At 38.1% G+C, this 13,431-nt stretch overlaps 2 protein-coding genes across 4 annotated transcripts in view; one reads left to right on the top strand and one right to left on the bottom strand.

The window, feature by feature from the left end:
• The window catches only part of Skp2 (S-phase kinase-associated protein 2), a 7,766-nt gene extending 3,831 nt beyond the window's left edge, over positions 1-3,935 (bottom strand). The window contains exons 1-5 of one of the 3 annotated variants that reach the window (XM_022848278.2): positions 3,547-3,935; positions 3,260-3,366; positions 2,933-2,992; positions 969-1,195; positions 73-448 (exon numbers count right to left, since the gene is read on the bottom strand). In XM_022848278.2, the coding sequence (XP_022704013.1) occupies positions 73-448; positions 969-1,195; positions 2,933-2,992; positions 3,260-3,262 (666 nt within the window). In that variant the 5' untranslated portion in view covers positions 3,263-3,366; positions 3,547-3,935. Of the gene's footprint in view, positions 1-72; positions 449-968; positions 1,196-2,932; positions 2,993-3,259 lie in introns of all 3 variants that reach the window. The other 2 variants (XM_022848276.2, XM_086971897.1) reach the window with 2 other exon arrangements.
• Positions 3,936-4,022: 87 nt separating this feature from the next.
• Positions 4,023-10,240, top strand: LOC111268986 (BOS complex subunit TMEM147). The gene is made up of 4 exons (XM_022848274.2): positions 4,023-4,631; positions 6,332-6,520; positions 7,501-7,618; positions 8,670-10,240. Exons 1-4 carry the CDS (start codon positions 4,559-4,561, stop codon positions 8,953-8,955), a joined length of 666 nt encoding a protein of 221 aa, XP_022704009.1. The 5' UTR covers positions 4,023-4,558; the 3' UTR covers positions 8,956-10,240.
• The last annotated feature ends 3,191 nt before the right edge of the window (positions 10,241-13,431 follow it).

Raw genomic sequence — 13,431 nt, 5'->3', positions numbered from 1 at the left:
GTTACAGAAAATGGAATTATGCAGTGTGACAGAAATATTGCTAATTCTGTCCATTGCGTGTACCGTACTTACTTGCATGATCCGCGTAACTCCCTCCACCGTAAGGCCCGTTACCATGCATAGGTTGAGGGTATCTAGTCGATGGTTTCGGGCAATGGAGCTACAAATGTCGTCGTCGCAAAACGTCAGACTTTCGAGGGAAAGCTTTCGAAGGTCCTGACTGGCATTTAGAAGACTAATAAGCAACGGTTTTGAAATGGCCGTATTTGTGAGATCGACATATTGAAGTCTTAATGGTTTAAGAACAATTGGTTCTAGGAGGGGGACCCTGGAGGAAGCGTTTGCGGCTCGTAACATTTTTGCACCTCGAAGAACTTCATAAATTAGTGAGTGATCAATAAATTTGAGACCAAAATAGTCTGCGCTGTGCCATAAGTCCCGATCTGAACTGGAAAATCCAACAGACAGAAAAAGTGATTTAAATAGATATGAGAAGTATGATAATGATGCACGACATGTCAGGTGGTTTACTTTTCTCCTAATTAAAACAAACTCAGAATTCGTGCGGTAGAGTAGAGGGACTCAGTTTTAGCTATAACATGATATTGAGATCCATAAATCGCATATATATATATATAGATTTGTTAAGACTCTACGCCGTTATTGTGTAGTAATAACCTGTTTCTCAACTAAAATTTGGAACACGTGGTAGTCTAGGTTCAAAACCTGTAATAAACAGACTGTTTCGCGTTGGCAATTAGCTGTTTAAGACGAGATTTAACGACAGTACCGCACGAGTTTTTCTCAGAGGTTTCACATCTTATTTGAACAAAATCGATGGATCGATTTAGCCTTTTTTTTTTAATCAATGAACTCAGTTTATGTAATCCGATTGACTGATTTACTTTAAATAATTCGTTTTTGGAGCGGAAGTGCTCAAGGTGAACAGAAACAAACGACCAACTTACCCAACTCTATAGAAGCGCCTACATAAGCTCATGCAGGAAAGCAGGTCTCTTTTTGACAGGTTATTGAAGATATGTTTTAGTATTTCATCGGGCACTCTATTAAACAGGTTTTCTCGGGCCGGCGGCGGAGAAGGACCCTCTAAACGTGTCTTAGTCCCATAGATAATACAGCGAGGTCGTTTTCGCGGCGGTGGGGAGGGAACGTCTGACACAGGTGACGTTAATTCCTTCAAGAGCAAATTAGAATAAACAATTCGTGAGGCCAACTGCGGTTGACTGGTAGTGAGAGCTTCTTATTTTTTCTTTTAGATTCCTACACACTTTCTTCGAAACCTTTAAACCCACTTACTCCATAGTGCCTCTATAGAAAGCTTTGAAGAGGCCGTAATTGATTTGTTGCAGGAACACAAGATTCTACATCAGAAATGGGAGATTGCTGCTATATTTTTCGGAGATAATATTGTCATTATATATGACATACTATTGTACGTTTGAACATATGTAAATGAACAAAATCCACATCGCTATTAACATACGTGATACCAGTAGTATCTGAGAAATAGTTCTTATATGTTAATTTTCGGGTGCATAGATGAGTAAAGATCATATTGGTTGAGATGTTGTTTCAAAATATCAAGAACACATGAGATTCGACACAAGGTAGTTGTGCGTGAGTTGGTAAGCGTGTGCTATAAGCGTGTCACAACACCTTAGATACCAATAAACCTCTACAATGCAAATGCATCAAAATTTTCCGCATCTCATTTTTCAAAGTATGGAATCGAAATTTCTATATGAGATTAACTATTTTATCCATATATCCATACGCGAGCCTGAAATAAACCGGCTACCTTAAACAAGATCACAAATTCACTACGCTTTTAACTTACTCAATAAGTTCAAAAAATAGAATTTTGTCAAAGAAAGATGAAGATATCGAACACATGGGCATGTTTCATTCCAATTACACTACAACGCAAGCTTTGACCAATTTGTTCAGTTAACATAACACCTACGACGACAGGAACAACTACTATATACAGCACAGGCAGCCACCGTTCGTCAATTGGACCAAGAACTTAATTCCCTATGGCATCACAAAAGCAATGATTTTATTTTTTTTCTCATTAATTCAATAAGATAAATAAGAATCTGTTTCAAAATTTCTACACACGTAATCAGCTATATCGATACCAACTCTTTTGGCGTCCGCTCCCCAGCTCTTTCGCCAGCAGTAGCACAAAACGCCCGCCTACGGAAAGTTCCCGCCGTTCCTCAACCACTCACTTCTGACCGTTCGCGTTCAATCCATTTCGGTCGTTTGCAAGCCGAAGCGGTGGCGGCAGCAGCAGCCGCGAACGCGGCAATAGCAGCTATAGGGGGTTAACGGGATGCCATATGTCCCCATCCGCTCTCCCCCTAAAAAGCGAAAATCCTCCAGTTGCGAGGCCGCTCAAACCCCGTCCTCGCTCTTATTATGTGTGGGGCGACTCATTACTGCTATACAGCGCGAGCTAGGAAAAAGTTTGTTTCGTATAGGAAAAGCTGTCTATTCTGCATGCACCTGTGTTAGACATGTTTAAGCCAAGAAAACTACGAATAGAACTAATCAACTAGAGTGGATAGGCCGTTTGACCCTTGGGTATTCGGACGGAGTTGGCGGCAAATTATGGCGCCTTGATAGCGTCGTCCTCTAAACAAGTTACACGTTGTTCACGCTGCAGTGAATTCACTTATCTACAAGAACTATTGGAGTAGATTGCATTGTTAGCTAGACCAATACGAATGGGCTATTAGAGGCAGGAAATAATTATTCTCAATAGAATGGGACGGGGAAAAGCTGACATCGCACAGGGAAGGCCCTTCCGCGCTAAACAACGAATTCCTATTTGTTCGGCCCATGTCACTCACGTAGAGAACATACAATTATATCTATAGAATGTTTGTTTTAACAAAACACTCACGTGCTGTTCGCAGTAAAGGTCCGACCATCCTAGATCTTTCTTCCGACTCACCGCTAGCATCTAAAACCAAAATCAAGACGTTTTATCAACCTATTAAATTCATAAAAGTATACGTTTATCATTAGAAACTAAATAACTATAAACTAAGAATAATATTATAAGAGACACATACAGTGGTCGGAGCTAGAGGGTTAACTTCACAATACTTGTAGCTTATGGGCGCGGCAATAATGTGTTACACCTACAAATAGATACTAGCATCCTTCCGCGGTTATTTACAATTCTTCCCAGAAATACTACCAGAAATATGTGTCAGTAGTCACTTACCATTTTCGAAGACTTTTTTGATATTCGGGATTTCCTCCTGAAACCGTGTTGTTGACCAGATTTGAGGCCGGTAATCAATCTCAATAGAGCCAGCTCGCAGCCAATATCTGTGTATTGAAGATAGAGAAAAGTCACAACATAAACACTGCGTTGTCTAATAAGTCGTTACAGTTGACCAGTCCGGACTGTTTATTTGCTGCTGTTAGTGCGACAAAAAATAGTGATCGGCCCCTTTAGTTTCTCCTTCCAGCTGTACGATACTGGAATACTATTTTGTACTAACTCACATTGACTTCCGAAGGCGGCATAGAGCTAGGCAGAACTTGTGCTAGTCATACCTGCCAGGTTCAAGTCCCAGACGAAAGTGAGACGATGCCACCACCGCCGATTCACTTGTCGAACCTTTTCATGCTGGACTAGCACGATTGCTACTGGATGTCTGTACAACTACCAGCCACGGAGAGCGGTCTGTCGCTGGCGCCAATCTTGGCTTTCCCGCCCACGAAAGCAGCGGAGCGGCACGGCGCTTTTTTTCGCAAACGAACCATATAAAAATACTTTTCAAACGAGATATTAGACTGTCATCTCGGCACAAGTCAGGTCCGGAATTCTGAAGATTTCATACACGATTAGATGCGGCAGCGCGAATCGAACTTCACACTGTCGATGCACTGTTACCAAGGTAAGCCGTCGCTGGTCGCGTTTTCGCGCGTAAAATTTAAACCGTTTTTGCGACACCAGCGCCACAGTTCCATACTGCCTGACTGAGAGACCTCCGAATCAGCTGATTCGTGGCCTAGTGTTTTTCTCAAACAGGCTCTAATTCGCCGTGTACGTTCGTAACAAATGATTCCATGCGACTTTCGTTGGGCTGTGTGCTTGAGCGCCAGCTTCTAGCTAACGTTCATTTGTTACGTTGTAATATGCTGTCTGGCCATTGTGGATCTTGTCCGTGCTAATTGTTGCCAATGTAAAGTGCTGGCTTGTTCGCAGTTGACGTTAGCATTGTATCATGACTTCCTTATGCCGCTGGAATCACGCCACAATGCGAAGTGCGGGAAATGCGAATAAAAATCTATGCAATTATAGGCTCAAGTAAAGACACTACTTAAAAAATCTACTGCGTTGAGGTGAACGAAAGTAGCGAGCTGAAATAGAGAGTTCTGTTTGACGGTCAGCGAATTCCCCAGTAGTAGTTTATAGTTACCGGCTTACTGAAGTCGGGACCAGTGCACCCTTCGACCAATAGAGAGGCTCGCATAAACTGTTGGCGACTTATCAGAATCAACCGAAGCCAAAATGACGTTAATGCATCTCGTGAACTGCGTGGCGTTAGCCTACGTTCCGTTTATGTTAACCTATCGACTATCAGGTTAGGGCAATAAAATCGAGTCCCCTTTTGTGCATGAGCAAAATATAAATTTTTCTGAAAATACCTTGAACGCCCTTGTGTTTCTGAGTGTATACTGTGCACCCCCTCCAGTTGCTAAACACCTCCAGCCGATACAGCGTTATGAATAGTAGAGATGCTCTGCACTTTCAACATTTCTAGCTAGCTGTAGAGTGAAAAATAGGTTTTTGTCTCGGCAACCCCAAATGAAAGCACTCCCTCGATTCGATGTCAATGTGAATGAATTTAACTTGTTTTGAAGAGCCCATTTAAACTGCACCGGCTTAACTTACACTGCACTGTTAAACTATAATGCAAGTCGTCTAAATGGAAACAACTATTATCATGTTAGCATAGATGTGCAAATACATTTGAAGCGAACTGTAATCGTTTACCGATTTACAATTTAGCAAAATGTAATAAGATAATGGGATATAGGATATATATACTCAATATAATGTGCCACTAGAAAATATTCGTATAAAACAAAAAAAAAAACTATAAGTGAGCGCATGAATATCATCTATCGTTATCAACTGTAAAATACTCGATATATACGTTCCGATATGGTACCAGTTACGTTTTCGGGCTAAAAACATTTCTAAATATACAACGCTCAAGTGACGAACAGTTTAGTTATTAACAAAATAGTTTGACAAACACTACACATTATAAATTATTTTTAAGAGCATTTGATATTGAGCATGATTATTGATATACAGGTTACAGCGAGAATCACATAACCTTTAAGTGAACCACGGCAACGCATTAACAGAAGAATACAACTTCTTCGGCCTCGATGTTCGATTGCATCTACTTATGGTCATACAAAACCCACGCTTATTTTTTTTCCAACTTGATTTTATTTATAGTAAGACGGACAATTGTTAACGGTACTAAGAAGTCGACAGACGTTACAAAAGAAACCAAATCTATAAGGTTGTCAGGATCAAGAGTCGTTGATATTCTTCAGAGCGTTATTCGCCTTTTTATTTACGGGTTTGAGACTAGCCTATCTTAAATAACATATTGGTACCCAAAAAACATCTGCATTAAGATTCTGTTCTTATTTCACCTCATATTCGTGCTATGTTGTCATGCTTCTTTAGAGAATTTTTCATTTCTTCGATCCACTGAGAAGATAGCATTAAAAAAAAAAACCTGAGATTATAAGTGAATTCAGTATTTGAAAAACCCGCTTCTGCTTTTTATAGAACAACTAATTGGCATTTTTTAGATTCTTAATTCCGTTCATACATTCTGTTCCAATGTTATCTGCAGAACGCAAATTTCCGTTAGAAAGAGAATATGAATATCATCCGAAACACCTGCTTATTTCTGTTTGCACACGTTAAGAATTTTCACAAGTTATTGCAATAAAGTCGTTCCCTGTGTAAAAAGAAAGGATCATCTTCAAAGCTACTATGTGGTCTTTTTTTAGCTATCCTGCATTTTTTTTTGCATAAATGACTGGTCTCGGTGGACGAAACAAAAAAGGCGAGGTCGAAAATACAAGGGGAAATACGAAAAAACTTGACTTATTTGTAACGTTTAATTCAAGGATTCGAGGTCATATTCTTTAATCATGGAGTTCTCACACGTCTGCTCATTATCTAGGAATTTAGTTAGGCGTTAAATTGAAGCCAAATTATTCACAATTTTGCTTATTTACTGGTTTTTAGGTTTATCTGATCATGGTGCATTCTGGAAGTGCGCCCAGTCTGCTGGATATTATACAGTCTGCCAACTAGGCAAAATGCTCTTTCTCGCCACATTTGTTGTGGACTCGGTGCCGCTTTACGGAGAAGCGTTAAAACATTCACTCGACATTCTTGATCTGATTGTCATGCATGCGGCTATGAATCGTATCGGTAAGTTTTACCTTACTCTGTCCTTATATTATTGTGCATTTTATGTATCTGGGCTACATAATTATTTTTGCGATCTTTTTTAGCTTTGTTAGCGAGACATTACATCCGCAGTTTGTCGTCGCTAAAAACGTTATTTAAGTATGAAAATACAGCTTTACCTTAGAAAATTTCTGATCAAGACCAATGGAAACGCGGTGTGAGTCCTGCCCTTAAAAGTAGCCAGTCTTTTCATTGTAACTTTCTGTCAGTGATTCCACCGGTCACATAGAGATCAACCAAATATTGACACATTGAGAATGTTTTAATAGTCTAGTTGTGTTCTATCATTTACTATACGGGAGTTGTTCGTGTTTTCTTGCACTATTCTTTCAATATTTTTCCGTAAGGTGACAACGCTAGTACGAACAATGATGGGTGATTGTTTTTCAGACATCAAAATAGTTTGAGTGATCGATGATGAGCAATGATGCGTCCACCATCACATCCGTTGAAAGAAGAACCTGAAAAAGGGACTCTGAGCTCGTTTATTTTCTTGTCCATATCGGAACATAAAGAATCACTTTATAACATGCAGTTATAAAAAATATTGGATTAAGCATACTAAAAAAGACACATGTACTGCAACATTAATTTAGGTAATCTTTCAAATACTTGTTATACTCAGATGTATTTATTATCTGTAGATATTCTTTTCATTGAATACGGAAGTTAGACTTGGTTATACTATCGGCTGCTTCACACGATCTAAAGTAAACAGTGCAGCATGTTTGGCAGAAACGTGCGCTATTCCTAAAGACGAGTATTTACGCTTATACGTTTACCTGTGTTAATAAGTATAATTCGAGGCCGTGTTTGTTAACTCACGAATAGACTTGAGAAGCGGATCAGTTCTTATTTTCTAAGAAATTTGAATTTGCGATTCGTATTCGTATCTTCGTTGTCGATGGTCGTTAATTTTGGGGCCTTTGTTGATATTTCAGGTGTTTCTGGTGATCTTCGTTTCTTGGTGACTGGTTTTGGATGGGCGACGGCAGAGCTTATCTGCACTCGGCTAGTCCCGTTCTGGATTGGTGCTCGAGGAGTGGAATTTTCATGGAAGTAAGTCTGCCGTTTTAAACAACAACGCCTGCAAAAAGTTAACACCAAACACGTACATTAATTTTTTATCACTTTGGTGCAGTCTTTTAATTCTCTCGGTTCCCTTCAAAATTCAATTCACAGAGCAAGTCGCTAATTTTGCCTAAAATTCCACACATTACATACTTCTCTTGTCATACATGTGTATTTTGTTTAGCCATAGTTGTACATCATGTTATGTATGGCGAAATTCTGTCAAAATATTTTTTAATAAAAAACGTTATAAAAAAAATGTGATTAAATTGTTCTTGAATTGAAATTGAAACGCGTTATCATACGTATATCGTGCACTAGAATTTAAGTTTTTCAAAATCTGTTTGAGGAGCGAAAATTTCAAGATAATAATGCGTCTTACAGTGGTATTCGTATTTGTTTTGTATGAAGGTCGCTAGCTTTGGTCATGGGATTAATTAGCCCACCTACTCATTTAGATCCATAAGCAGGTAATAATGCTACGTTGTCTTCATGCCACTACGTTATGCATGGACGTAATATTAGGTCATATAGTGGCCTTGGGGTCTAAAGTGGTACCTGTAATACGTGTAATATATGATATACAATTTCGTGAACATAACCTTAAGTCGTTTTTTTCTCGTTGTCGTTGAACCAAGTTTCTTTTGTGTCTTGCGCTTGCGGTAGTCAGTCGAGTACATACAAAGAAAAAGCCATTTATTATTATAGAAACGAAAATAACTGGCAACGAATTCTTATAAAAAAAGAGACTGCTCAACATTTGATGCGTTTCTTACCATTGTCAGAACAAGTGGATTGTATTACTATTTATTTAATTACTTGCAATTACCGTTAATTTCTCAACATATTCGCGTGGACTAAAGCTGCGATTCGTTGGTTTTACAATACAGTGAGGGGCGAGTTGTCGAAGCTGCCGCGGTCGCAACTTTTTTTCGTTAGAGCTCAACTCTAATTATACTTATCTTTATTACGTTACTATCTGGTGATTTGCTTATGCAATGAATTCTGACATTACTCTGATGTTATTTTTGAATCTTAGGTATGTTCAACTCGCGTTGGAATCAAACATTTCTCTCGCCCTACATTTATCTACCGCTATGCTTCTCTCACAGTGGAAGGCTTCTGGATCTGGTAACCGGTCACGCGTTCTTACCATCATCTTGTTAGCCCTTTGTTACCGTGCTGCCCTATTTGACATGGTAGGAACGTTCGATGCCTGGACGTTGCTGGGGGTCAAGGCTGCACTTGGGACCGTGGTTGGACTCGGGTCACTCCGCTACACCCTAACCAATAATCATAAAGGATACAGTAACGTCTTCCATTGAAGTATAAGATCGAAACAAGTACATACAAATCAAATGAAGATTTTTTATGATCCAGTCGTGATTCAACCGCAGGAACTTTCTATTCGCTGTGCTTTCTAGTGTGAAGTTGTTAAGTTATACACAGTTAAAGATGATGATACGAGATACGTGCTGGCCATTTCAATATTAACCCAACTGCGAAGGACTAGGAAACTGGTCCACTTTCCGTAGTTAGAATTTGCAAGAAAATAGCGCTATCACATGGTTGAGATTCTTAGTCTATTCATTCCAAACAATTAGTTAACCAGCAGCAATTATACGGATTGTGTCCCAGTGAATCCCTAAATTTTTTGGGCTACGAGTTATGAATTGACTCTGAGTACACGCTCATCTTGGGGCCTTTAAATCCATACGGACAACCCAACTACTTACAAAGGGAGGAGGAAAGAACGCTTTCTAATTCCGGTGTGTCATTTACTGACGACCTTAGTTTTAATCCAATTAATTAGACCAAAATGCTCACTAGCAGTCACAAACGTACACTGTTTCCTAAAGATATGCGAAGCCAAATAGGTGACTTTTCGGTAATCATTTTTGGAAGAGACCTTTTCTTTAATACTACTTGCACATTCTGCCCATACCTAACATCGCTATACATCGTGATGCGCATATTAATCTATAATTAGGATATCCTAAAAAATAGATACCGCTTCAAGGTTCACTGAAATAATGTAAGCTCTTTCCTCTTTATTGAATATTGAGGCTTGTTAATCGTCCTGACAAGTGCCGAAACAAAAAGAATGATTATGAATATATTTAATTGCTTTATATAATCAGAATCGAAACAGACGTTAAACATTGCAACTTTACTCAATCGCATTAAACATATGTAAAAAAAAGGTATGCATTCTATTATTATTATAATTTTGAGTGATAAGTTTAAGAAACAAGAAAATGATTCTTCCGTTGGCTCTTCTAGTGTTTATGTATTTTGCCACTGGTTATTTTAATTATAAAAGAAATTCATCACTAGACAAGATATAGGCTTTAAGTGAAGGCAATGATAACATACAACAACAACACCAGCTCGGCAAGAAAGCGGTAAATGTACATTTGGCGTATATTTTATAAAGTGACTTTTAGCATTAATGAACAAAATTATATAAAAACAAATTCTGGAGCGGAAGTTAACTAGTGGCAACAAGCGAAGGAACACGAGAACAATACATATAATATTTATCACCACTGTAAGTGTGAAAAAACATAACTGAAAATAAACAGCTATATAAAATATAAAGTAGACAAATTGCTGTTGTGCAGTTGCCAGTTCTACTTCACATAGATTCGGCTACTAAAACCAAGTGACTCAGATAATTCAGTCTAGAAATTACATCTACTTTGTAATTATGTGAAGGTTTGAAATTTCATAGATATATAGATGTATACTAGGGGAGATATATTACACGTCTCTTCCTTTAAGCTTCGCTAGACAGCTTATCTAGTTAATAAAAGAGCGACATCATAATAATGTGTCTCTGTTGCTCATGGAAAACTCTACCAATAGCAGTTTCTAAAACAACAAAAAAAAAGCCGTGCAATAATAGGCTTTTCCTTTTTCTAGTAAAACGACACCTATGGATAGGTTAAATTTTTCGATTGGAGTGAAACTCGCTTTCTTGCATGTCGGCGACGATGGGTACTCTAACCAGGGCGCGATTTTCAATAACTTACGTTTTCAGCATGGTTTCAGATAGACAGCAGAAGTTATTCCATGACAAGACTCGTTAGCAGACCATCAGGACATCGCCATCTCCAAGAGAAATATTTTCCGCACCATGAACCTCGTAGCTCTTCCAAAAGACATTTTTTGCACGTGAAAAATCGAAAATACACGACCTGAAAAGTTCATTATAATTAAGCGTTCTTTACGCTATGTTCCGTAATCAGAGGTCACCATTTCGATCCAATAAAGTATAGTGAACAATCTGTTGTCTCTTTTTGAGCTGTATTACATATTGGCTACATATAATTTGCGTAAATACCTGAAGTTATTTTTGTATGAAATTCCACTGTTCGTAGTTTGTTCAAATAGGATTATCTAGAATCTAACGAAAGGTCTATTTCACGTTCCATCAGGGCGGTTGTCGGTAATGAAAGTAATCGCGAAAAAAGCTGCAAGTTGCCATAGAGCGTTTTTTTTGTCGTTTCATACTTGCGGTTGTACCAATAATGTGAACAGGTCCTCAAAATAATCTCTAAAATATATCATCAAGGAAAATTTAACCGAGGTGGGTACAGCTGGATTTATCTGATGTTTCTGCAACAGACCTATGAAATGGCGTGGTAATCATATATCATAGTAACCATTTGCCAACGCTAAAATCTAGACCAGCGATGATTATAAGTCCATGGTTGCCATGGCAATGCTCCCAAAAAATGTGCATTAATTACTCATAACATGCCACTCCAAACGCCAATTGAAGACTTATAAGATGGTATCGTCATCTTAAGTTAATTTTAGTAAGTAGGTTACAACTTATGTTATGGTGAACGCTGTAAAATTATGAACAGTTGCCAATAGGCGGTTTCACATGTTGGCAGCATTTGAAAAATATCAATTCATCGTTGCTAAACGGTAGAAGATGCGTTTCATATGTTTTTAACTTCATATAGTGCCTTAAATAAAACTTGCGTAGTACGCCTATCCCGTAAAAGGTATTTGAGCAAATCTTGAGCAATTACGTCTTGATTTAATCAGTTATTAGTTTGCTAGGGCCGAAACTAATATTTTACAGAAATCAAACTTATTAATTGTAGAAATGAACCTATTGAATATCCTCATGTTTGTTTGATTATAGGACATTTTGATTTGGGTTTAGCTGCTGTTTTCAATCGTACACACAGCCATGCTCAAAATCAGTCGGAACTTCATCAGAATATAGTATAACTAAAGCCGCAAAGAATCAAACTTCAAATAGCGAACATACTATGCAATTTTATATGTTTGTCTAAATTTCATATTAGCGGCTGGGTTTACCAAGATTGACGGAACTCTCAACGCAGTTATAACTAAACAACATTTGGTTACGCGTAAGCAGGACGATAAATATATTTCCACGTTTAATAGCTATACTTTCTCATGCATACCTAAGGTCTAACTACGATATAGAGCCATATTTGTTGTTTATGGGACATACGCTAATACAATCCATGCTATAATAGATAGGGTGTATAGATGTAAATGTTATACATTCACTCTGATATCCTGTGGAAGTGAGATTTGATGTTTGAACTACTATTCGCTATTGTTTCGGATACACGTTATTATTAAAAAATTTTAGCACAAAAGACAAGTGGGAAGCACCGTCAGTGAATACTAATCTGGTGAACTGGCCGCAAAAACTTAGATCAGATGCATTACATAGCAGCATACGATGCGATGTGCTGCTTTAACTTACAGACATAAACACTAAGTTCTGCATTTAAGAGCAAGATAATGTCCTGCCTATTATGTTATTGATAATAAAAACCGTAATCGCAGATTATTTAGCTTTTTTTCCGTGACTTTATCCCCTGGTACATAGCTTTCTGTAAGTGGTAGAGAAACTGAAACCAAAGCGTTGTATCAATTTTTCGATAGCATTCTCGAGTACTATAAGTTATATAACATACATAGAGCGAAACGATTAGTGCTCAATACATTGAAAAATATGTATACCAGTGGAATAAGCGATTGTACTGAGTATGGCTCCAAGGTTCGATGTTTAAGGGCACACACGAATAGTCAACGTCAAAAGCGACTACCTTCCTAACACTTACAATTAGCGAATTCGTCACACGGATCACATATTTGCATTGAAAAGATAGGTACATGGAGAGGGAAGTCACCAGATAGAAACATGGTAGTATTGCAGTTGGTTTTTTGCTTGCGTTATAAATTTTAATAGCCCAATAGATAGCTGTTTTTGAAGATTTGAGTTTGTTACATGAACGAATTGAGCTTGTTTATTTCTTTACGTTATATTACACATTTGATTCATTGTTGATCAATTACCTCGCATCTCAATTTCACTACCTAACGGCAACTCGCTCTGAGGGTACTGCAAATGTTTTTGGTGGCGGTCGTTGAGGTCTAACGACAAAGTCTTCAAGGTTTCGTTGAACCTGAAAATACCAAAATGCAGGGAATTAAGACTACGAAACAAAAGACTTTTTGAGGCATTTTGATGCATCCTCGAACCCTTTAAATCTCAATTCTATTAATGATCTTTCGGTCTGTTTCATGAGAGTTTTCTTCGGACTTTTAAAAAATCGCGTAAAATAGGGTAATAAAGCATATCACTGTTTTCGGATAAAAGTAAAGTTTTTAATCCTGACAAGGGTTCATTTAGCGCGGAAAGATTACCTGATAGCTGTGCTTAAATTCTGAAAGCAACGCTTTGTTCTTGGCCACAGCGCATCCGTTGTTATGTTCTAAAAAGGACTGGCTTTCGTCTG

Source organism: Varroa jacobsoni, unplaced genomic scaffold (genome assembly GCF_002532875.2).
Source record: "Varroa jacobsoni isolate VJ856 unplaced genomic scaffold, vjacob_1.0 scaffold_1339, whole genome shotgun sequence".
NCBI classification, from domain to species: Eukaryota; Metazoa; Arthropoda; class Arachnida; order Mesostigmata; family Varroidae; genus Varroa; species Varroa jacobsoni.
Note: the sequence above shows the minus strand (reverse complement) of the source record. Positions and strands in the feature narration are given on the sequence as shown.